General features: G+C 42.5%; 1 protein-coding gene across 6 annotated transcripts in view; it reads right to left on the minus strand.

Annotated features, from left to right (window-relative positions):
• The window catches only part of herc1 (HECT and RLD domain containing E3 ubiquitin protein ligase family member 1), a 483,062-nt gene that overhangs the window by 281,447 nt on the left and 175,655 nt on the right, over positions 1-25,960 (minus strand). For all 6 annotated transcript variants that reach the window (XM_087981970.1, XM_087981969.1, XM_087981967.1 and 3 more), the window contains exons 25-28: positions 24,074-24,131; positions 22,179-22,450; positions 8,372-8,587; positions 2,172-2,292 (exon numbers count right to left, since the gene is read on the minus strand). In XM_087981970.1, coding sequence (XP_087838096.1) covers positions 2,172-2,292; positions 8,372-8,587; positions 22,179-22,450; positions 24,074-24,131 — 667 coding nt within the window. The remainder of the gene's footprint in view (positions 1-2,171; positions 2,293-8,371; positions 8,588-22,178; positions 22,451-24,073; positions 24,132-25,960) is intronic.

A 25,960-nucleotide genomic window follows, 5' to 3' on the forward strand; every position in this document is an offset into this window, starting at 1 on the left:
GATGCTCACGAAAGCCAGCAAAAAAGGAAACCCAAAAGTCTTCTATTAATAATTAAGTATAATGTGAAGGTGCCCATGTTGGACTGCGGTGGAAAAGGTCAGAAGTCACATAATACCAGGTTATAGTCCGACAGGTTTATTTAAAATCACAAGCTTTCAGAGCGTTGCCCCCCTTTATTAGGGGGCCAGATGTCACCTGATGAAGGGGCAATGCTCTGAAAGCTTGCGATTTCAAATAAACCTGTTGGGCTCTAACCTAGTGTCATGTGACTTCTGATCTAATACTTAAGTAATAAAAGGGTAGAAAGAGGAGAGGTTGGATCAATCAGGGACCATAAAGGACTGATGCACATTAAAGCAAAGGAATGTCCCAAGGTGATAAATGAGTACTTTGCACTTTCTTTTACCAAGAAGATGCTGCCAAAGTCATCAGCAACTCCTTTTTTGAACAAGAGCATGTAAGGATGAACTCAGCAACTACAGATAATCCAACTAAGTGGTGGAAAAGCTTACATAATTTATATTAAGGATCAAAACTTTAAGTCACTTCCACATGTGTGGATTAATCAAGGAAATCCAAGAAAGTTAACTAACTCGATTTGAGTTTTTTTGAAAAAGATTAAAAACACTTATGAGGATAATGATGTAGATACGATGTGCATGGTGTTTGATGAAATGCCACATAATAGGCAAGCAAGCAAGCTGCAGCCCATGGATTGAGCAGAGCGGCCGTATGAGCACTAAGTGGCTGAGTGGCATGAAACAGTAGCAGTCGACGATTGTTCTTCAAACAGGAAGGAGGTATATGGTGAGTTTCACCAAGGCCTGATCTTAGGGCCTCGGTTGTCTTCATGTATATGTTTATTAACGATTTAGACTTGGGTGCACAGGGCAAAATTTCAATACTGGAACTTGATATTCACATTTGGAACTTGAACAATAAGGAGGATAGTGATAGACAAGAGAACACAAACAGATTAATACAATGGTTGTAAATGTGACAAATTTAATACAGAATTGAACTGATAGATTCTTATATGACGGACTAAGTGAAGCAATTTAACCAAAGGTTATACATTCTAAAGGAAGTGCAAAGATAGAGACATCAGGAGTATTCATGCACAAATGATTGAAGGTGGTAAGACAAACTGTTAAAGTGATTTAAATGTGAACATAATTAAGAATTGCATAAATACAGAGTTAAAAAGCAAGGATCTTGAAATCAGTTTACAGATTTGGCCTCAGTGTCCACTATCTTCAATATGTTGCCCTTTAGGAAGGATGTGACGGCTTTAGAAAGGATGCAGGAAAGTTTTATGAATATATTTCCAGAGCTGAATGATTTCTGTTAGAGGTCAGGTCGAAGAAACTAGGACTGTCTTCCTTGGAGAAGACGTGGGTGTGAGGCACAGAAAATAATGGTTGTAGATTGAATCAAGAGACAGAAACAGTTCTAACTAGTGGGAGGTTCCACAACGACAGCACACCAATTGAACATAGTAAGCAAAAGAATCAAAGATGGTGTTTTCAGACAGCAGGTTGTTATGAACCATGCCCAGTTACTGAGGAGTGTGATGGAGGTAGGTTCAATCACAGCTTTCAAAAGGAAATCGATAAGCATTTGAAGGGTGAAAACTTTGTAGTGCCACAGGAGTGAAACCAGCAGAGTTGCTCTTAGAGAGCTGGGACAGACATAATTACTCTCCTGTGCTATAACCATTCTAAGTAAAGGAATATACAGTTTATTATTGTTCAAATTATTAAAACTCAGCTGCAGTCACTGCTGTTGAAACAAAAGCCTGTAATGCTGAATTTACATTACAGTACATTTTACAAAATTTATTTTGAAGAATAGAAAATATTTTGAACATTAAATACCAATCAATTTAAGAGCAGCGTCAATGACATGCAAGTGTTGAGCAGAATACAGAATTTGGATACTGAACAAGATTTTACTGCATACAAGTATTATCGTTAACAGAAAACCATATACATAAATTATATATATTATTGTGTTTAGTTTTGACTTTATACTTTTCTAAACATAATGGCACCACTAAAGAAGGGATGAAAACCAAAGGAGGATGAGAGCTGACCCTTTTGAAAGAAAAGTCCATGATTACCAGCATCTCAAATTTTCCAGTTTTTAATGTAACACTTCAGCTCCTTACCAATGTGGTGCTTATTTGCTTGCAAGGCCCGATCGAGAGTAGCAGATAGTTGTTGGTAGATCTTGTGAACTGCACTCTGGATATCCACCTGAATGCTTCTCTTGGCAGCCCTAATACCGTCCTGAATGATCAAGTTAATACGTTGTGTAAATCTTGACAGACTCCATTCAAATATCATTAATACTTACAGATGGAATTTAAAGGAAGACAGTAACTTTTTAACACTTTTCACAACCCCAGGATGCCCATATCATTCTACAACCAGTTCAGTACATCTTGAAGTGCAATCACTGTTTCGATTTGGGGAAAGGGGACAGCCAATTTGCAATAAACTATAATGAGAACTGAAGTTCGCAATGTTAAGGGATGAACATTGGTCAGTGCATCAGGAAAAGGTTCCCTGCTTTTCTTCAAAAATAATGCCTCAGGGTCTATTATGACAACCAAAAAAGGTTTAAATATCAACAGAAAGACAGTAATCCAAGTGTGTAGCTCTGAGAAGGGCTCCAACTGCAGTCTCCTGATGCAGAAGATAAGAATCATCATCAACCACTTCAATTAACCTTAATTTTTAAAAATATTTAAAAACATTAAATTTTTTTTTTAAAAAAACACCGACACACTTCCTGTCCCTTTTAAACTGTTTATTTTCTTGATTTTTAGCAGAAATTGCCAGGTGCAAATTTGTCAAACAATAATTATATGATATGTCTAGTGGAGTTACTGCACTGCCACTGCTTGTAATGGCGAATCATAACAGGTACTTTCCATCATACGTGTGTATGGATGGGCAATTGATAAATGGAAATGGAAAACTAAGGACAGAATAATAGTCTTTAGTCTTGGAACTGAAATCTGTGCTTTCTGATCCAATTATCCACTGACCTGTAAGCTCTCCAACTGAAAACTATAACTGATTTACTTTGAAAATGAATGGATAATGGATTGGGTTGAGAAATATGGTCAGGGACTGATCAGGTGGGTACCCTTATTGGTGCCTACTTCTCCCCAGCCAATGTTCTTTTATTTGCTATGCTTATGCCAAATGTACCTCTAAGACCCTTTGTGCACAAAAGGACTTTTTGCAGAATTCACCCATCTTAATTAAGATGTGGAGGTGCCAGTGTTGGACTGGAGCAGACAAAGTTAAAAATCACACAATACCAAGATATAGTCCAACAGGTTTACTTGGGAGTACAAGTTTTCAGAGCACTGCTTCTCGTCAGGAACAGAGTGTCCTATGATCCTGCCCCACTAGCTGCCCGATGGAGGAGCAGTTCTCCAACAGCTTGTACTTCTAAGTAAACATGTTGGATGATAACCTGGCATTGCATGACTTTTATTTTTATTTAAGTCAGGCCAAACATAATGGTATCACTGTCATCTTGGAATCAGACAATGAAGTTTGAATCCCACTCAAAAGACTTGTTGATTCTTCAATTCATCCAGACAGAGGAGCTGTTAGATCAAGACAACAGCCCAATAATGATAGAGAACAGGCTCTTCAGCCCACAATGCTGTGCCAAGGGTTAAACCTAATGTAAATAAAATAACTTAACCTACACACCCCTCAATTCACTGCCTAGCAGTCGCTTAAATGTCCCCAATGTCTCTACTTCCACCACCACTGCTGGCAACGCATTCCATACACTCACAACTCTCTGCGTAAAGATCCTACCTCTGACGTCCCCTCTATACCTTTCTCCTAATATCTTAAAACTATGACCCCTTGTACCAGTCAATCGTGCCCTGGAGAAAAATCTCTGGCTATTGATTCTATCCAAGCCTCTCATTACCTTGTATACCTCTCTTCCTCCTCCTCTCCAGAGATAAATGTCTGAGCTTACTCGACCTCTCTTCACAAGGGAAGCCCTCCAGTCCAGGCAGCATCCTGGTAAACCTTATGTGCACCCTCTCCAAAGCCCCTGTATTTTTCCCATAGTAGGGCAACCAGAACTGGACACAATATTCCAAGTGTGGTCTCACCAGAGACTTGTAGAGCTATAGCAAAGCCTCACGGCCCTTAAACTCGATCCCCTTGTTAATGAAAGCCAAAACACCATATGCTTTCTTAACAATCTTATCCACTTGTGTGGTAATTATGAACTGGAACACCAAAATCCCTCTGTTCCTCCACACTGCCAAGAACACTGTCTTTAATCCTATATTCAGCATTCAAGTTCGACCTTCCAAAATGCATCACTTCGCATTTATACAGGTTGAACTCCATCTGCCAATTCTCAGCCCAGCTCTGCATCCTGTCTATGTTGTGCTGCAGCCTGTAATAGCCCTCAATACTATGAACAGCACCTCCAGCCTTTGTGTCATCTGCAAAGTTACTAACCAACACCTCAACCTCCTCATCAAAGTCATTTATAAAAACTACAAAGAGCAGAGGCCCAAGAACACAGCCCTGTGGGACACCACTCAATACTGACCTCCAGGCAGAAAACTTTCCATCTACAACCACTCTCTACCTTCTATCAGCCAACCAATTCTGAATCCAGATAATCAAATCTTCCTGTATCCCATACTTCCTGACTTTATGTATGAGCCTGCCATGCTGAACGTTATCAAATGCCTTGCTGAAGTCCAACACACCACATCCATTGCTCGACCTTCGTCAACCTGTCGATATTACATATTATTCCCAAAGACCTAAGTTCCTGTGCTGAATGCTTCATAGAACATAGAACAGTATGTTCGAGCCCTTCGACGCTCGATGGTGTGCCAACTTTTTATCCTACTCTAAGATCAAACTAATCTACATACCCTACATTTTACTATCATTAATGTCCCTATCCAATGTCGCTAATGTTTCTGACGCTACTACCACTGCTGGCAGTGTATTCCAAGCACTCAACACTCTCTATGTAAAGAACTCTGACATCGTCCCTAAACCATCCTCCAATCACTACAAAATTATGCACTCTCATGATAGCCATTTCCACCTGGGAAAAAGTCTCTGGCTATCCACTCTATCTATGCCTATCATCTTGTACACTTCTATCAAGTCATCTCTCATCCTTTGTCTCTTCGGTAAGAAAAGCCCGAGCTTCCTCAATCTTTCTTCATAAGACACGCCCTCCAGTCCAGGCACCATCCTGATAAATCTCGTCTGCACCCTCTCTAAAGCTTCCACACCCTTCCTACGATGAGACGATCAAATCTGAACACAATATTCCAAGTGTGGTCTAACCAGGGCTTAATAGAGCTACAGCATAACTCGTCACTCTTAAACTCAAGCTCCTTGCGAATGAAAGCCAACATATCATATGCCTTCTTAACAACCCTAACAACTTTGGTGGTAACTTTGAGTGATCTTGGCAACCACAAGATCCTTCTGTTATTTGACATTGCCATGAATCCTGCCTTTAACCCTGCATTCTGCATTCAAATTTGATCAACCAAACAGAATCACTTCACACTTTTCCAGGGTGAACTTCATCTGTCATTTCTCAGCCCAGTTCTGCATCCTGTCAACGTCCCGTTGCAACCTACCACAGCCCTCCACACTATCCAACACTCCACCAACCTTCCTATCATTGGCCAACTTACTAACCCACTTTTCCACTTCCTTATCCATGTCATTTTTAAAAACACAAACAGCAGAGGTCCAAGAACAGATCCCTGCAGAACACCACTGGTCACAGAGCTCCATCCACTACCACTGTCTTCTATGGGCTAGCCAGAGTTTGGATCCAGACAGCCAGATTTCCCTGTATCCCATGCCTCTTTACTTTCTGAATAAGCTACCATGGGGAACCTTATCAAATGCCTTGCTAAGATCCATGTATACCAAATCCACTGCTCTATCTTCATCAAAGTGTCTTGTCACATCCTCAAATAATTCAATAAGGCTCCTCACAAAGCCATGCTGACCATCTCTAATCAAACCATGCTTTTCCAAATAATCATAAACCCTATCTCTCACAATCCTCTCCAATAATTTGCCTACCACTGATGTAAGACTGATCGGTCTGTAATTCCCAGGGTTGTTCCTATTCCCTTTCTTGAACAAGGAAATAACATTTGCCATCTTCCAATCATCTGGTACTACTCCACTGGACAGTGAGGATGCAAAGATCATTGCCAAAGGTACAGCAACCTCTTCCCTCCCTTCCTGTAGTAACCTTGGGTATATCCCGTCTGGCCCAGGGGACTTATCTATCCTCACGTTTCTCAAAATTTCCAGCACATCCCCCTTCTCACCAATCTGTTTCATGCTGTCCTCACAAACAATAAGTTCCCTCTCACTACTGAATACTAAAGCAAAATATTCATTAAGGACCTCCCTTACCTCTTCCAACTCCAGGCATAGATACCCTCCATTATCCTTCATCAGTGCTACCCTCACTCTGGCCATCCTCTTGTTCCTCACATAGGTTTTCCTTAATCTTACCAACCAAGGCTTTTTCTTGCCCCCTTCTAGCTCTCCTAAGTCCATTCTTCAGTTCCTTCCTGATTACCAGAAAGCCTCTAGAGCCCTGTCTGATCCTTGCTTCCTCAACCGTTAATAAGCTTTCTTCTTTCTCGTGACTAGACGTTTCACATTTTTGTCATCCAAGGTTCCTTCATCCCACCATGCCTTCCTTGCCTCAGTGGGACAAACCCATCCAGCACTCAGAGAAAGTGCTCCCTTAATAACCTCCACATTTCCGTCATGTATTTTCCTGAGAACATATCTGCTCCCAATGTATGTTCCACAGTTCCTGCCTAATAGCATTGTAATTCTCCCTCCCCTAATCAAATACTTTCCCATACTGTCTGCTCCTATTCCTCTCCACGACTATGTAAAATTCAGAGACTTATGATCACTATCAACGAAATGCTCTCCCACCAAGAGATCTGACATCTGACCTGGTTCATTGCCAAGCACCAAATAGAATATGGCGCCCCCCTCTAGTCAGTCTACATACGCATTGAGTCAGGAATCCTTCCTGGACACACCTGACAAAATCTGCTCCATCCAAACTATTTGTACTAAGGAAGATCCAATCAATATTCAGGAAGTTGAAGTCACCCATGACAACAACCTTGTTACTTCTGCACCTTTCTAAAATCTGTCGCCTAATCTGCTCCTCTGTGTCCCTATTGGTATTGGTTGGTCTATAGATAACTCCCAATAAGGTGACTGCTCCTCATGATCAGGTTCTGACTTCCACCCATACTGACTAGGTAGACAAACCCTCCTCGACGACCTCCCTTTGTGCAGCTGTGATACTATCCCTGATTAGTAATGCCACTCCCCGACCTCTTTTACCTCCCTCCCCATTTCTTTTGGAACATCTAGTACCCGGAACATCCAACAATCATTCCTGCTCCTGTGATATCCAAGTCTCCGTAATGGCCAGCACATCGTAGCTCTAAATACTAATTCATGCTCTACGTTCATCACCCTTATTCCTGACACACTTTGCGTTACAATTGACACACTTCAACCGGTCACACTGGCTGCAAATTTGCCCCATCAACTGTCTGTCCTCGAGCAAATACTTTGCTCAAATCATTCTACAATGTTCAGCCATCAGAACTTTTAAAATAAATACATAGATTTCATGTGAGGAGAACATGATTCAGTCACTCTGGTTGCCATTCCAATGCACTGCATGTCCATGAATAATTGCTGAGGAGCAATTCTGATCTGTTCCCAGGTAAGCTCAAGTTGAAAAAGTGTTGGAAATGCTAAGCAGGTCAGGTTTGTATTTCAAGGAATGAAGGTCTGAAGGATGAGTACAACTTTGTCCCATCTGGAGAGGAAATCACAGAATACATACATCCCCTCCATAGATTCCACAGATCTCTCCATAAACATGCTTGATTTCAGGAAAACATTGTGGGTTGACAACTATAGCAATAATCTGTAAAATCTGATTTGCAATAATAAATTTCAAGGAGTGAGCAATTAGAAATACCAAACAATTTATACATCACTTTAAATATAGACTTGATTTGAAAATGCAATAGATGTATAACCATCACAAAGTTTATTAACACAAAATTCAGAACATGAGAAAAAGGACTATTTGCAACTGGATAATATTATCCAATTTTTATTTTAATGTTGTATTTCCATGGATCACATTTTCAAACAGAAATTTTAAGATAAATAAAATGGAGTTTTATTATAAATCAACAGACTTTGTATTTCAGATTAACCTCAATCACTCCCTAATCTGATGATTACATTTGGTAAGTACCTGATAGTGATGCAGTTGGACACTTTCACCTTTGATTCCTGCATTCCCCACTGTGCCCAGGCCAAAGCATCCTGCCAGGAATTGTAATCTGACTGATGTGAGTAAAGAAGTGGAATGGAACCATGAAGTCACAGAATTACTTCCTGTTAACTGGCTGCCCTTTTCCTCCATTCCAGAAAGTAACACCAAGATTTGATGAAGTGCTGCCAGACGTAGCTAAAAATGAGTCAAACAAAAAGTATTAGTCCAGAGCTTCATAATTAAGTTAATTATTTTTGTCCATAACTGAAGAGCTCATCTGAACTAAAGCATATTAAAATTAACTTTTTGATCAGATGAATTCTTCTATAGTTAAATCTTCCATAATAAAAACACAGACATTTCAGCCAACAGGTGAAGAGACAGGTAAGACATGAAAGGGAGCAAAGAATGCCTGTTGGATTAAATTGCATCTACTTCAATGCAAGAGGACTGATAGGTAAAGGCCAATGAACTCAGAGCGTGGAGCTATAGCCATTACAGAAACATGACTAAGGGAGGGACAGGACTGACAATTTAATTTAGCAGGCTCCCAGGGCTTTAGGTGGGACAGAAGTGGTGGAAAGAAGTGAGGTGGAGTTGCATCACTGCAGTAATCGGAGATGAAATAACTGAAAAATCACCCAGTGAGGCTTTGTGGGTAGAGCTAAGAAATAAGGAGATGGTGACGTTACTGGCGTTGTATTATAAGCTCCCAAATTGTGAATGGGAATTAGAGGATCAAAAATGCAGGGAGACTAGGGAGACCTGCAGGAGCAATAGCATTGTCATTTTAATGTTCCTAACACAGCCTGGGATTAACACAGAGTTAAGGGCATAGATGGAATGGAATTTGTTATGCGCATTCAGGAAAGTTTCCTCAAGCTGTATGTAGAGGCTCCTAATTGGGAAGGGGTAAAACTCAACCTACTCTTGGGAAACAGGGCAAGGCAGGTGACAGGGTTGACCGCGGAGGAGCACGGTGGCTCAGTAGTTAGCACTTCTGTCTCACACCACCATGGACCTGGGTTCGATTCCAGCTTTGGGCAACTGTCTGTGTGGAGTTTGCACATTCTCCCAGTGTCTGCGTGAGTTTCCTCTGGGTGATCCAGTTTCCTCCCACAGTCCAAAGATGTGCAGGTTAGGTGAATTAGCTATGCTAAATTGCTCATAGTGTTCAGGGATGTGTAGGTTGGGTGCATTAGTCTGGTGTATATATAGGATAGCTGGGGAATGGGTCTGGGTGGGTTACTCTTCAGAAGGTCAGTGTGGACTTGTTGGGCTAAGGCCCTTTTTCCACACTGTAGGGATTCTATGAAGTACTTTGGAACCAGTGACCATAGTTCTATTAATTTTAAGATAGTTACGGAGAGGAACAAAACTGATCCAACCCAACCAGACCAGTACAAGCTGTCTAAACTGGGGCAAGGTGAATGGAATTAGACAGAAGCTTGCAGGGGTTGACTGCTGTAGTTTATTTGAAGGCAAAAGAACCTCTGGCAAGTGGGAGGCCTTTAAAAGTGAGACATCTAGAGTTCCAGGTCTACATGTTCCTGAGAGGGTGAAAGGCAAGATTGACAGGAACAGGGAACCCTGAGGCTTTGATCAGAATAAAGGAAGAGTTGTGGCTCAGGTAACGGCAGCTGGGATCAAGGGAGTTATATAGGATTTACAGGAGTTTACTAAAGAAGGAAGTCAGGAAGGCGAAAAAGGGGCACATGATAGCCTAGGCTGAGAAGATTAGGGTGAATCTAAAGTGGTTCTTTAAGTATACTAAAGGAAAAAGAGCAACACGAGTGAGACTACGACCTCTCAAGGACCAAAGTGGACACGTAAGGGTAGAACTGCAGGAAATGTGTGAGGTCCTCAATGAATATTTCTCCTCTGTGTTTACCGTGGAGAAAGACATGAAGACTTGGGAATTTGGGGAAGTTAGATGTTGGGGACAGTCCATTTCACATATAGCTGCTGACTTAGTCTTGCCATTGCATTTATAGAACAAGTCCAGTTAAGCTGCTGGTCAACAGCAACCCTTCCAATACATAGTATATTTAAGATGATGCATGGGGTGCTGTTCAAGTGGCTTGCCTTATTTTGCATGGTTTCAAATTTCTTCAATGTTCAATAAGTACACTCATCCAAGCAAGTGGAAGATATTTAATCACACATGCTAAATAGCCAAATGAAATTGGACATATATTAACAACTGCAGTGTTTAATCCCATTCCAAATTCTGAAGTGGTCTTGTCCACCTACAGCAGGAGGTGGTCAAGATTCCAGTGTACAAGAAACAATCAAACCAGTGCCAGGCAATGAGCATGACAATCAAGGCAAGAGTTGAACCACCTCCCCATGACATTTAACGGCATACCTAAATTTTCCATCATCAACATGCTTGCACTTAGCATTGATCTAAAGCTTAACTGGATGAACTCAGAACCATGTTAACAAGTCAGAGGCCAAGCACATTGCTGGCACAAATTTCCTAATGCTGATCCAACCCAACCAGACCAGTACAAGCTATCTCCCCACCCTCCCAAACTCAACATCAAGACACCCAGAAATTCCCCACATGATGACCCGGCTGGGTCAAGGCAAAGAGGGTAACAGATGTGAGAAATCTTTAAAAGTACCCAGATGAGCTGAGTACAGGATTAAGGATAGGATTCTTGGCAGTGTGGAGGAGCAGAGGGATCTTGGCGTGCAGGTACATAGATCCCTTAAAATGGCCACCCAAGTAGACAGGGTTGTTAAGAAAGCATATGGTGCATTGGATTTCATTAATAGGGGGATTGTGTTTAAGAGTCGTGAGATCTTGTTGCAGCTCTATAAAACTTTGGTTAGACCGCACTTGGAATACTGTGTCCAGTTCTGGTCGCCCTATTATAAGAAAGATGTGGATTCTTTGGAGAGGGTTCAGAGGAGGTTTACCAGGATTCTGCCTGGACTGGAGGGCCTATCTCATGAGGAGAGGTTGACTGAGCTCGGACTTTTTTCATTAGAGAAAAGGAGGAGAAGAGGGGACCTAATTGAGGTATACAAGATAATGCGAGGCATAGATAGAGTCGATAGCCAGAGACTATTTCCTAGGGCAGAAATGACTAACACGAGGGTCATAGTTTTAAGCTGGTTGGAGGAAAGTATAGAGGGGATGTCAGAGGCGGGTTCTTTACACAGAGAGTTGAGAGAGCATGGAATGCGTTGCCATCAGCAGTTGTGGAGGCAGGGTCATTGGGGACATTTAAGAGACTCCTGGACATGCATATGGTCACAGAAATTTGAGGGTGCATACATGAGGATCAGTGGTCGGCACAACATCGTGGGCTGAAGGGCCTGTTCTGTGCTGTATTGTTCTATGTTCTAAATGTCATAACATTTAAGGCTATGGGCCAAGTACTGGAAAGTTGGATTAGTGTAGATGGGTTAGTCAGAATTGATTAATTGAAAAGGCTCTTCTGTGCTGCATGACTTGACTCACAATACAAGCCCAGTCCACTCAACTCTCCTCTATGGACTGCCTTCAATGGAGGAACTGTCTTCTGAGGAGAAGCTGAGAAGGGAGAACCTATACTTGCTGGAATATAGTGGAATAAGAGGCAACCTTACTGAAAGATTCTTAGAGAACTTGACAGAGTAGATGCTGAAAGGAAAGAAATAGCGAATGCACTGATGGTCATCTTCCAAAATTCTGGAACAGTCCCTAAAGATTGGAGGATAGCTAATGCAACCCCACTATTTAGTTCTGATTTGAGAGAGAGAGAGAGAGAGAGAACAAGTGCCAGGCAAACTATGAAAAGGCAAACAACTTGTGAAGGTGTTTTTTTTTAAACAAGCTGGAACGATCAAAGCAGCCTGGATGTGTATGATTAAGGTCTGACCCACAGAGCGAGGATTTTTACTTTAGCTCTCAGCAGTTGCTATTGGGGTCTGGAAGAAGTGAAAGCTATTTTTGCACCTCTTGGTTACAACAAAAAGCTGGAGACTCTCTGCCTGCTACGGAAGTGGCATCTTCATGTAATCTCTTTCTGGATTTGACAAGAGTGTATTTATGAGAGGTCGCTATAGTGGAACAATTAATTAGTAATTGTTACTGCATCTATTATGCTGTTAAGTTTTCCAAGAGTTACGTTATTCCAATTCCTTATTTCTTTTGTTGTTTTTTAATCATAATGAATGAATAAACTGTGTTTTGTTTTAAATCTGGAATGCAACACTTTAGATTTACTTTTAAAAATAAGAAAAAGTTAGGATATAGACCATCTTCTGAAAATTGGTGGAAAGCAGGTGGATATGGTTTTGGTTTTGACAAAGTCCCACATAAGAGATTCATGTGTAAAATTACAGCACATGAGTTTGAGGGCCGTGCATTGAGATGGATAAAACCACAGGAGCAGAATTAGGTCATTCAGCCCAGAGTCTGCCCCACCATTCGATCATGGCTGATCTTCTCTATGTCCATTCTATCCAGGCCTCTAAGTATTCTGCAAATTTCAATCAGATTCCCCCTCATCATTCTAAAATCCATAGCATACAGGCCCAGAGCGCTCAACTGCCCCTCATATGACAAGCCCTTAATCCCTGGAAACAGTCTTGCAATCCTACTCTGGACCAGCTCCAATCCAGCATATCTTTTCTTCGACATGGGGCCCAAAACTGCTCACAATATTCCAACTCCACGAGTCACCTCCTGCCACCCTGAAAAAGACTCCTTTATCCCTCCTCTGCGCCTTCCATCAATCAGCCAATCCTCTATCCATGTCAGTATCTTGCCCCTAACACTATGGGCTTTCATTTTACTTAGTAGCATCCTGTATGGCATCTTGTCAAAGCCTTCTGGAAATTCAAATAGATCTCATCTACTGGCTTTCCTTTGTCTAACTTGCTCATTAGCTCCTCCAAAACAAAACTGTTTAGCAGACAGGGAACAAACAGTAGGAATAATGGGTCTTCTTCTGAATAGCAGGCAGTGACTGGTGGGTACAACAGGATTGGTACTGGGTCCCCAGCTATTCACAATATACATGAAAATGACTTAGATGAAGGAACAAATTGCACAATCTCAAAATTTGCAGACAACACAAAGCTGGGTGGAAGGTTGAGCTGTGAGGAAGATGCAGAGATGTTGCAGAGTGATTTGGATAGGCTGAGTAAGTGAACAAATAAATGTTAGATGCAGGGTAATGTGGTTAAATGTGAGATTGACCACATGAGTAACCAAAATAGGAAGGCAAATTATTATTAAGTGGTTGTAAATTGAGAGGAGGGGGATGCTCAAAAAGGCCTGGGTGTCCTCATGCACCAGTTGTGGAAAATGAGCGTGCAACTGCAACAGGCAGTAAAGACATCCAACTGTATTATGGCCTTCACAGCAAGAGGACCTGAGTACAGGAATAAAGATATCCTACCGCAATTATACAAGACGAGAGGCCACACCTAGAATAGTGTGTAAAGATTTGGTCTTTTCATCTGAGAAAAAATACTCTTGCTATCCAGGAAGTGGAGTGAAGGCTTATTAAATTGATTCCTGGAATGGCAGGACTGACATATGAGGAGAGGTTGAGTCCATTAGACTTTACTCACTGGAGTTTAGTAGAATGTGGGGCAATCTCATTGAAACCTATCAATTCCAAGACTAGACAGGTTAATTAGAGTCATAGAAATGGACAGCACGGAAACAGACCCTTCAGTCCAACCTGTCCATGCCGACCAGATATCCCAACCAACTCTCGTCCCACCTGCCAGCACCCGGCCCATATCCCTCCAAACCCTTCCTATTCATATACACATCCAAATGCCTCTTAAATGTTGCAATTGTACCAGCCTCCACCACATCCTCTGGCAGCTCATTCCATACACGTACCACCCTCTGCGTGAAAAAGTTGCCCCGTAGGTCTCTTTTATATCTTTCCCCTCTCACCCTAAACCTATGCCCTCTAGTTCTGGACTCCCCGACCCCAGGGAAAAGACTTTGTCTACTTATCCTATCCATGCCCGTCATAGTTTTGTAGACCTCTATAAGATCACCCCTCAGCCTCCGACGCTCCAGGGAAAACAGCACCAGCCTAGAACATAGAACATAGAACAATACAGCACAGAACAGGCCCTTCGGCCCACGATGTTGTGCCGAACTTCTAACCTAGATTAAGTACCCATCCATGTACCTATCCAAATGCCGCTTAAAGGTCGCCAATGATTCCGATTCTACCACTCCCACGGGCAGCGCATTCCATGCCCCCACCACTCTCTGTTTAAAGAACCCACCCCTGACATCTCCCCTATACCTTCCACCCTTCACCTTAAATTTATGTCCCCTTGTAACACTCTGTTGTACCCGGGGAAAATGTTTCTGACTGTCTACTCTATCTATTCCTCTGAACATCTTATAAACCTCTATCAAGTCACCCCTCATCCTTCGCCGTTCCAACGAGAAAAGGCCGAGAACTCTCAACCTATCCTCGTACGACTTCCTCTCCATTCCAGGCAACATCCTGGTAAATCTTCTCTGCACCCTCTCCAAAGCTTCCACATCTTTCCTAAAGTGAGGCGACCAGAACTGTACTCCAACTGTGGCCTAACCAAAGTCCTGTACAGCTGCAACATCACTTCACGACTCTTGAATTCAATCCCTCTGCTAATGAACGATAATACTCCATAGGCCTTCTTACAAACTCTATCCACTTGAGTGGCAACTTTCAAAGATCTATGTACATAGACCCCAAGATCCCTCTGTTCCTCCACCTGACTAAGAACCCTACCATTAACCCTGTATTCCGCATTCTTATTTGTCCTTCCAAAATGGACAACCTCACACTTGGCAGGGTTGAACTCCATCTGCCACTCCTCAGCCCAGCTCTGCATCATATCTAAGTCCCTCTGCAGCCGACAACAGCCCTCCTCACTGTCCACAACTCCACCTATCTTCGTATCATCTGCAAATTTACTGACCCATCCTTCGACTCCCTCATCTAAGTCATTAATAAAAATTACAAACAGCAGAGGACCCAGAACTGATCCCTGCGGAACTCCACTTGTAACTGGGCTCCAGACTGAATATTTACCATCTACCACCACTCTCTGCCTTCGACCGGTTAGCCAGTTTTCTATCCAATTGGCCAAATTTCCCTCTATCCCATGCCTCCTGACTTTCCGCATAAGCCTACCATGGGGAACCTTATCAAATGCCTTACTAAAATCCATGTACACTACATCCACTGCTCTACCCTCATCCACATGCTTGGTCACCTCCTCGAAGAATTCAATAAGACTTGTAAGGCAAGACCTACCCTTCACAAATCCGTGCTGGCTGTCCCTAATCAAGCAGTGTCTTTCCAGATACTCATAAATCCTATCCCTCAGTACCCTTTCCATTACTTTGCCTACCACAGAAGTAAGACTAACAGGCCTGTAATTCCCGGGGTTATCCCTATTCCCTTTTTTGAACAGGGGCACTACATTCGCTACTCTCCAGTCCCCTGGTACCACCTCCGTTGCCAGTGAAGACGAGAAGATCATTGCCAACGGTACTGCAATTTCCTCTCTTGCTTCCCACATAATCCTAGGATATATCCCGTCAGGCCCGGGGGACTTGTCTATCCTCAAGTTGTTCAAAATGTCCAACACATCTTCCTTCCTAACAGGTATCTCTTCTAGCTTACCAGTCCATTTCACACTCTCCTCTTCTACAATACGGTCCCTCTCGTTCGTAAATACTGAAGAGAAGTACTTGTTCAAGACCTCTCCTATCTCTTCCGACTCAATACACAGTCTCCCACTACTGTCCTTGATCGGACCTACCCTCGTTCTCGTCATTCTCAGGTTTCTCATATACGCATAAAATGCCTTGGGGTTATCCTTGATCCTATCCGCCAACGATTTTTCATGCCCTCTCTTAGCTCTCCTAATCCCTTTCTTCAGGTCCCTTCTGGCTATCCTGTATCCCTCCACTGCTCTGTCTGAATCCTGTTTCCTCAACCTTATGTAAGCCTCCTTCTTCCTCTTTACCAGACATTCAACTTCTCTCGTCAACCAAGGCTCCCTCACACGACCATTTCTTTCCTGCCTGATAGGTACATACATATCATGGACACATCGTATCTGCTCTTTGAAAAAGTTCCACATTTCCACCACATCCTTCCCTGACAGCCTATGCTCCCAACGTATGTTCCTCAAATCCTGCCTTACAGCATTGTAATTTCCCTTCCCCCAATTATAAAATCTACCTTGTTGTGCGCACCTATCTCTCTCCATAACCAAGGTGAAAGTCACAGAATTGTGGTCACCATCACCAAAATGTTCACCCACTAACAAGCCCACCACTTGTCCGAGTACCAAATCCAATATGGTCTCCCCTCTGGTTGGACAATCTACATACTGCGTTAGAAAAGCTTCCTGGACACACTGCACAAACACCGCCCCATCCAATCTACTTGATCTAAAGAGCTTCCAATCAATATTTGGGAAGTTGAAGTCGCCCATGACTACGACCCTGTGGCTTCTGCACCATTCCAAAATCTGCTTCCCAATCTGTTTCTCCACATCTCTGCTGCTATTGGGGACCTATAGTAAACACCCAACAAGGTGACTGCACCTTTCCTATTTCTGACTTCAGCCCATACTACCTCCAGAGGCAGATCCCCCTCAAACTTCCTTTCTGCAGCCGTTATACCATTTCTAATTAGCAATGCCACCCCCCCTCCTTTTTTCCCACCCTCCCTAATCTTACTGAAACACCTGTAACCAGGAACCTCCAACAGCCATTCCTGTCCCTCATCTATCCACGTTTCCGTGATGGCCACAACATCGTAGTCCCAGGTACCGATCAACGCCTTAAGTTCACCCACCTTATTTCTGATGCTCCTTGCGTTGAAGTATACGCACTTGAGCCCATCTCTGTGTCTGCAAGTAGTCCCTGTCAGTGCTACCTTCTCCACAGCCTCCCTACAGTCTTGGGCATCCTGACACACAGCTAGCTTACTTGCTGGACTACAAGTCCGGATCCCATCCCCCTGCCAAATTAGTTTAACCCCCCCCGAAGAGTGCTAGCAAACCTACCCCCCAGGATATTGGTGCCCTTCTGGTTCAGGTGCAACCCGTCCTGTTTGTACAGGTCCCACCTTCCCCAGAATGCAGTCCAATTGTCCAAATATCTGAAGCCCTCCCTCCTACACCAGCCTTGCAGCCACGTGTTCAACTGCACTCTCTCCCTATTCTTTGCCTCACTGTCACGTGGCACCGGCAACAACCCAGAGATGACGACTCTGTCTGTCCTAGCTTTTAGCTTCCAGCCTAACTCCTTGAGCTCTTGAATGACCTCCCCACCCCTCTTCCTACCTATGTCGTTGGTGCCAACGTGCACCACGGCTTCTGGCTGCACACCCTCCCCCTTAAGGATTCTGAAGACACGGTCTGAGACGTCTCGGACCCTAGCACCCGGGAGGCAACAAACCATCCGTGAGTCTCGCCCATGTCCACAGAACCGCCTGTCCGTCCCTCTAACGAGAGAGTCCCCTATAACTAGCGCTCTCCTCCTCTCCCCCTTTCCCTTCTGAGTCTCAGAGCCACAGACCCCTTCACTGCAGCTTACACCTGCAACGCTGTCCCCCCCAACAGTTTCCAAAGCTGTATACTTATTTTTTAGGGGAACGACCACAGGGGAACCCTGCACTGCCTGCTTCTTCCCCTTCCCACCTCTAACTGTTACCCAGCTACCTCTGTTCTCCGGCGTAACTATGTCCCTGTAGCTTCTATCAATCACCCTCTCAGCCTCTCGAATAATCCTCAGTTCATCCAACTCCAGTTCCAGTTCCCTAACTCGTTCGGTGAGGATCAGGATCTGACTGCATTTCCTGCAGACGAAGGCTTGTTCAGCCTCTCCCTATAGCTCAAATCCTCCAACCCTGGCAACATCCTTGTAAATCTTTTCTGAACCCTTTCAAGTTTCACAACATCTTTCCGATAGGAAGGAGACCAGAATTGCACGCAATATTCCAACAGTGGCCTAACCAATGTCCTGTACAGCCGCAACATGACCTCCCAAATCCTGCACTCAATACTCTGACCAATAAAGGAAAGCATACCAAACACCTTGTTCACTATCCTATCTACCTGCGATTCCACTTTCAAAGAGCTATGAACCTGCACTCTGAGGTCTCTTTGATCAGCAACACTCCCTAGGACCTTACCATTAAAAGTGTATAAGTCCTGCTAAGATTTGTTTTCCCAAAATGCAGCACCTCGCATTTATCGGAATTAAACTCCATCTGCCACTTCTCAGCCCATTGGCCCATCTGGTCCAGATCCTGTTGTAAGGGTGCATACAGGGATCATAATCTAAATATAAGGGGTAAACCTTTTAGGACTGAGATAAGGAGAAATGTCTTCAGAGTGCTGAGCCTGTGGAATTCACTGCCACAGAAGGTAGTTGAGGCCAAAACAATGTGTTTTCCAGGAGGTGGCAAAAACAGCTACTGAAGCTAAAGGAATCAAAGGATTAGAGTAGAGTATTGAGTTCAATGATCAGGCTTGAAAATAGTGAATGGTACAGCAGGCTCAAGGAGTCTGGTTGCCTACTACTGCTCCCACCTTCTATGTTACTATGTTACTTCCCCTCCTGGGAGTGTAAGATGTAGAGGGCAAAATCCCAGAATAAGGGGTCACACAGCAAAGAAGAATTTGTTCACAGGCTCTGAACCTGTGGAATTCTTTACCACAGAAGACAATGGAGGTTTGGTCTTTAAGCAGATTTAAGTTGAGATAGACAGATTTTTAATCAGTAAGAGAATCATGGGTTATAGGGAAAAAGCAAGAAAGTGGAGTTCCGCATTTTACCAGAGTAGCGAGGAGAGAAGGAGTGGTGAAGCGAGGGTTGCCGGGAAGGGTGAGTTTTCCCGCATTAAAAGGGACTTAACTTGGGAGTCGGGCCTCCATTTGCCGAGAGGTGCAAGGAAGGAGCGAAGGAGTTCTGGGAAGTCATATATTTGTGTGGTTGCGTTATCCGAAACACTACTTGGGTAGTGTCTCCCGCTCATCATCCTCCTCTAGCCAAAAAAAAAGGACCTGTGCGCCAGATTGGTAAGGTAACGAGTTTTGTTTTTAATTCCTTACTTTTTCAACAGTCTCTTTGGGAATTTAGAATAGTGGGAATGGAGGTGAGGGCAGTTGAATGTTCCTCCTGCAGAATGTGGGAGGTAAGGGTCACAACTAGTGTCCCTGATGACTATATCTGCGGGAAGTGCACCTAACTCCAGCTCCTCGAAAACCGCGTTAGGGAACTGGAGCTGGATGAACTTCGGATCGTTCGAGAGGCAGAAGCATAGGATGGGGAAGGAAACTGCAGGGGATAGGCATATTAGAAATGTGGAGCTTATTCAAGGAAAAGCTACTGTGTGTCCGAGATATGTATATACCTGTCAGGCAGGGAGGAAGTGTAGAGTGTGGGAGCTGTGGTTTACGAAGGAAGTGGAATCTCTGGTCAAGAGGAAGAAGGCGGCTTATGTTAGGATGAGATGTGAAGCTCAGTTAGGGCGCTTGAGGGTTACAAGGTAGTCAGGAAAGACCTAAAGAGAGAGCTCAGAAGAGCCAGTAGGAGACATGAGAAGTTGTTGGCAAATAGGTTCAGGGTAAACCCTAAGGCTTTCTATAGGTATTTAAGGAATAAAAGAATGACAAGAGTAAGATTAGGGCCAATCAAGGATAGTAGTGGGAAGTTGTGTGTGGAATCAGGAGAGATTGAGGAAGCACTAAATGAATATTTTTCAACAGTTATCAGTCTAGAAAGTGACAATGTTGTCGAGGAGATTACTGAGACACAGGCTACTAGACTAGGTGTGATCGAGGTTCACAAGGAAGAGGTATTAGAAATACTGCAGAGTGTGAAAATAGATAAGTCCCCTGGGCTAGATGGGATTTATCCTAGGATCCTCTGAGAAACCAGGGAGGAGATTGCTGAGCCTTTGGCATTGATCTTTAAACCGTCATTCTCTACAGGAATAGTGCCAGAAGACTAGACAGCAGATGTGGTTCCTCTGTTCAAGAAGGGGAGTAGAGACAACCCTGGTAATTATAGACCAGTGAGCCTTACTTCAGTTGTTGGTAAAGTGTTGGAACAGGTTATAAGAGATAGGATTTATAATCATCTAGAAAATAATAATTTGATTAGGGATAGTCAGCACGGTTTTGTTCAGGGTAGGTCATGCCTCACAAACCTTATTGAGTTCTTTCAGAAGGTGACCAAACAGGTAGATGAGAATAAACTGGTTGATGTGGTGTATATGGATTTCACCAAGGCGTTCAATAAGGTACCCTACAGTAGGCTATTGTACAAAATGCGGAGGAATGGGATTGTGGGAGATATAGCAGTTTGGATCAGTAATTGGCTTGCTGAAAGAAGTGGTGGTTGATGGGAAATGTTCATCCTGGAGTCCAGTTACCAGTGGTATACCGCAAGGTCGGTGTTGGGTCCACTACTGTTCGTCATTTTTATAAATGAACTGGATGAGGGCGTAAAGGGTGGGTTAGTAAATTTGCAGATGACACTAAGGTCGGTGGAGTTGTGGATAGTGACGAAGGATGTTGTAGGTTACAGAGGGACATAGATAAACTGCAGAGCTGGGCTGAGAGGTGGCAAATGGAGTTTAATGCGGACAAGTGTGAGGTGATTCACTTTGGTTGGAGTAACCGGAATGCAAAGTACTGGGCTAATGGTAAGATCCTTGGTAGTGTAGATGAGCAGAGAGATCTCGGTGTTCAGGTACACAGATCCATAAAAGTTGACAGTGTTGTTAAGAAGGCATACAGTGTTTTAGCTTTTATTAATAGAGGGATCGAGTTCCAGAACCATGAGGTTATGCTACAGCTGTGCAAAACTCTGGTGCGGCTGCACTTGGAGTATTGTGTACAGTTCTGGTCATTGCATTATAAGAAGGATGTGGAAGCTTTGGAAAAGGTGCAGGGGAGATTTACTAGGATGTTGCCTGGTATAGAGGGAAGATCTTACAAGGAAAGGCTGAGGGACTTAAGGCTGTTTTCGTTAGAGAGAAGAATGTTGAGAGGTGACTTAATAGAGACATATAAGATAATCAGAGGGTTAGATAGGGTGGACAGGGAGAGCCTTTTTCCAAGTATGGTGACGGCGAGCATGAGGGGGCATAGCTTTAAATTGAGGGGTGATAGATACAGGACAGATGTCAGAGGTAGTTTCTTTACTCAGAGAATAGTAAGGGTATGGAATGCTTTGCCTGCAACGGTAGTAGATTCGTCAACTTTAAGTACATTTAAGTCGTCATTGGACAAACAAATGGATGCACATGGAATAGGTTAGATGGGCTTCAGATTGGTATGACAGGTCGGCGCAACATCGAGGGCTGAAGGGCCTGTACTATGCTGTAATGTTCTATGTTCTAATGTTCTATGTTCTATTATCTGATCAGCCAGCATCTCATCGAATGGCAGAGCAAACCTGATGAGCTTAATCTGCCCATTTCTACTCTTCTGTCTTATAGTCATAAGCTCAACAATCATATTACTTAATACCTCATTCAACTCAAGATATTGAGCAATTCTTCAACATTTACAAGATGATTAAAAGGTTATATTTAGTTCCTTCAACTTCAATACCCAATACACACACACACCAAAAACAGCAAATTGTCCAAAAGGTTCTTCACAATTAATTAAATTTAGCCATTATTAGTCTCTAATGTTTCACATGGGACTTATAATTATAACCTTCATGAGAGGCTTCTGTTTGTGGTTGATTAGGCTGCATATATCAAGAAAACACACTACTTACCTCAGACCTGAGCTGTTGCTGCTCCATGGCAATGATGATGGCCTGAGGGTTGGAGGCCAAATTTTCTTCAGATTCTTTAAAACTTGGGGAAGTCCCTACACCTCCACTCACAAAACTAACAATGTTTTCAATGAATGCATGTATTCCAAGAGACTGATTCAGATCAAAATCAGCAGCATTGTACAGGTGAGAAGAATCATACGGCCAATCTCTACTAGATTTCAGCCGCGCCCAAGTGGCTCTCAGTGAATCTGTTGGGCCATAAAGAGGTCCTGTGGAGTATGAAATGATGGAAATAAGACTAAATTCATACAGAACATTTTGTGAACAAATACATTCTCGTCAATTTATACCATAACAAGCAGACCAAAAAAACCATGCAGAAAGCAAAATTAAAATAAAAAAACTGCCAGAATCTTACTTCTTTTATTGCAATAACATGATAGTAGGGAGAAAATGGGAATAATTGGCCATCTGTGCCAGTCTTGAAGATTCCTAGCTGACATTTTTTTGGGAAGCACTGTTGTATAAGCACATTGCAAACCTAAACAAAACACAAGGGAACTTCCGGAATTAAAACTGGTATATATAGTGATACAGGTAACAATAACCGTAACATCTAGTCATTACATTGCTTAAGCTGTGACTTTCTGCTGAGGCAAAGCAGCACCACCACAAAAAAACCACCCAACCTACTGGTCTCACAATTATGGTGCATAACAGATGGGACAAACCAATGCTGCAACAATTAAGGGACAGTATATACTGTACATGGCATAATATATGTAGGCAAGCTTAAAGCTTTAAAAAGGGTAAACATGCCATCATTTACTTGCTTGCAGCTCCTCTTGTTTCTGGGACTCAACTGGCCAACAAGGAGTAAACACACTACCACATAAAATCAGAAGACAAAAGGAGACATTTGATACAGCACATGCTTGGAAAGTTTGTGTGTGAAGCAGCTGACTGCTTTGGGCATTAAATAACTATAAGAAAGTCTGTTCAGCCATTAGAAGATTGCACACAAACATTTCAAACTAACTTGGAGAATTGTTACTGCCATACAAAGCATTATTTCTCAGGCAATTTTATACTGAACATTCTTGCTCAGCTAATATAGTGCATTAAATAATGTTAAGATATACAAAAATATCATTGAACTAAATTTAAGCTCGAGTCCAGTGAAGTGTTTACCAGTTTACATTACGGGCTCTTTCACATTATGCACAAAGCATATCCTCCAATTTCCTGTTTTTCCCCCGAAACACAAAAACTATCGATGGACACGGGCGGCACGGTGGCACAGTGGTTAGCACTGCTGCCTCACAGCGCCAGAGACCCGGGTTCAATTCCCGCCTCAGGCGACTGACTGTGTGGAGTTTGCACGTTCTCCCCGTGTCTGCGTGGGTTTCCTCCGAGTAATCCGGTTTCCTCCCACAGTCCAAAGATGTGCAGGGTCAGGTGAATTGGCCATACTAAATTGCCCGTAGTGTTAGGTAAGGGGTAAATGTAGGGGTATGGGTGGGTTTCGCTTCGGCGGGTCGGTGTGGACTTGTTGGGCCGAAGGGCCTGTTTCCACACTGTAATCTAATCTAGACACAAATATGCAGAGTCAAGGTAACTGATGGTACGAGTACATTTGCTGCAGGCTTGAGTAAAACGTATGCTTGAAATTAACCAGAGAATAGGATGAAAAATCCTCCAATTTGCCCATAAATGGCACCAAAATTAAAAAATGAAAATTATAAAACTAAAACAATACAACAACACTTAGAAAAAGTAACAAAAATGAACATTGCCAGTTCTGGTTAAACTGATACATTTTACTAGAATTTTTCAGCATTATATTCACATCTAAATTTCAAAAGCAGCAGAGAGATCTACATATGACTCACCTCGCTTTCTCTGAACTGATGCCAAATCTAAGTCCGCATCTACATATCTTCTGGAGCTCTTTCAAAAGATAGAACAATAAATTAAATTCACAAGTCATTAACAACCAAAAAGGCAAACTATATTTCAATTTAAAAATAGAGCCTACCAACAACTTGTAACTATATCTTTTAGCTTGAGTTTACTCTTAACAGAATGGTCAAGCTCAAGGAACCACTGAAAAATATCATAATTACCTTACATCAAAGACATATCAGAAATGACTTCCAGACTACTCAGATCCCTTGACATCATGGTAGCCCACAAACCTCGCAACACACTTAAACAGCGACTAATGAACCTAAAGGACTGAATAGATACCACCAACAAAACTAACGTCAATTACAAGATACCATTCAAGAACTGTAAAAAAAATACATCGGACAAACTAGCAGGAAACTTGCCACCAGGATACACGAATACCAACTGGCCACCAAAAGATACGACCCACCCTCACTAGTTTCTACACGTACAGACAAAGAAGGAGACTACTTTGACTGGGAGAACACACATCTTAGGACAGGCGAAACAAAGACATGCACGAGAATTCTTAGAGGCATGGCATTCTAACCAGAACTCCATCAATAAACACATCGACTTGGATCCTATCTACCTTCCCTTGAAAAAAAGAACTGGAAATGACATCACCCACCTTAAGAAACCAAGATCTATAAATAGAGAGGCTGGACATACCACCAGCGTTTCACTACAGACTTTCACTGATGATGTTACCTAGTATGGTGACGAAATGTCTGAAAACAACCTTCAAGCTCAGCGAGCTAACTTACTTACTAATCATCAACCTGAACTACAAATCTTCTCAAAAATCGCTAAATATCATAATTGTCAGAGCTAATTCTCCATTGTGAGGCACAAACACAAGTGCTGACTAGTAATTAATAACTAAAATCTAATTAAGCTGATTAAAATGTTAACCTTCAATTTTGCCTCTAATTGCTTCTAAAATCAATACAATCACAATATTGTTTGCAAATTTATTAATAATGATACCATCCAAAAATATTGAGGACACAAATTCTGTTTTCCTAAATCTGGAGTCACACAAATCTCCTGTACTTTCAAACAGCCACATGCTTAGTAATATCTCATCTATTTCTTTTAAACTCCATAAAGTACAAGCTCAATGTACTCGATCTCTTCTCATAAGAAAATCCCTCCATATTGTAATCAACCAAATGAATCTTCTCTGGACTGCCCTAGTATCACTGTATCATTCCTTACATGAGGTGACCAAAGTTTTCAGTATTCCAGGTATGGTCTGATTAGTGCCTTCAGTTTTAGCAAGGCCTCCTAATTTTTACAGTCCATACCCTTAAAATAAAAAGTCAACATTCCATTTGTCTTCCCTATCACACTAACCTGAATGAGAGTCTTTTGCAAATCATGCATCAAAATCCCAAATTCCTGTGTGCTGCAGCTTTCTGAAGTCCTTTCTTTAAATAATATTCAGTTCTTCTATTCTGCCCGCCAAAGTACGTAACCTCACATATTCCTACAATTTGTTCAATCATCAAAGTTTTTGTCTACTCACAACTTGTCTATGTCCCTTTCTAGAATGTGCTACTTGCTCGAATCCTCACTACTTGCTTTCCCACTTATATTTGTGTCATTTTGGTTTCCCTTTATCTATTCTGTTTGTTAGCTCCTCAGAGAACTGTAATAGATTTGTCATGTATGTTTCCCCCTGATGAAGCAATGATGACTGCTTGATTGTATCATGCACTTCTAAATGGTTTGGTAGTGCATTGTCACCAATCCAAAATACTTTGATTTTGCACACTAACCTCTCACATAGGACTTTAAGACCTTTCTAAAAATCTAAATATGCT

The sequence above is a fragment of the Chiloscyllium plagiosum genome, unplaced genomic scaffold (genome assembly GCF_037043375.1).
Source record: "Chiloscyllium plagiosum isolate Xiang-an unplaced genomic scaffold, Cpla_swu_hap1 HiC_scaffold_42, whole genome shotgun sequence".
NCBI lineage: Eukaryota > Metazoa > Chordata > Chondrichthyes > Orectolobiformes > Hemiscylliidae > Chiloscyllium > Chiloscyllium plagiosum.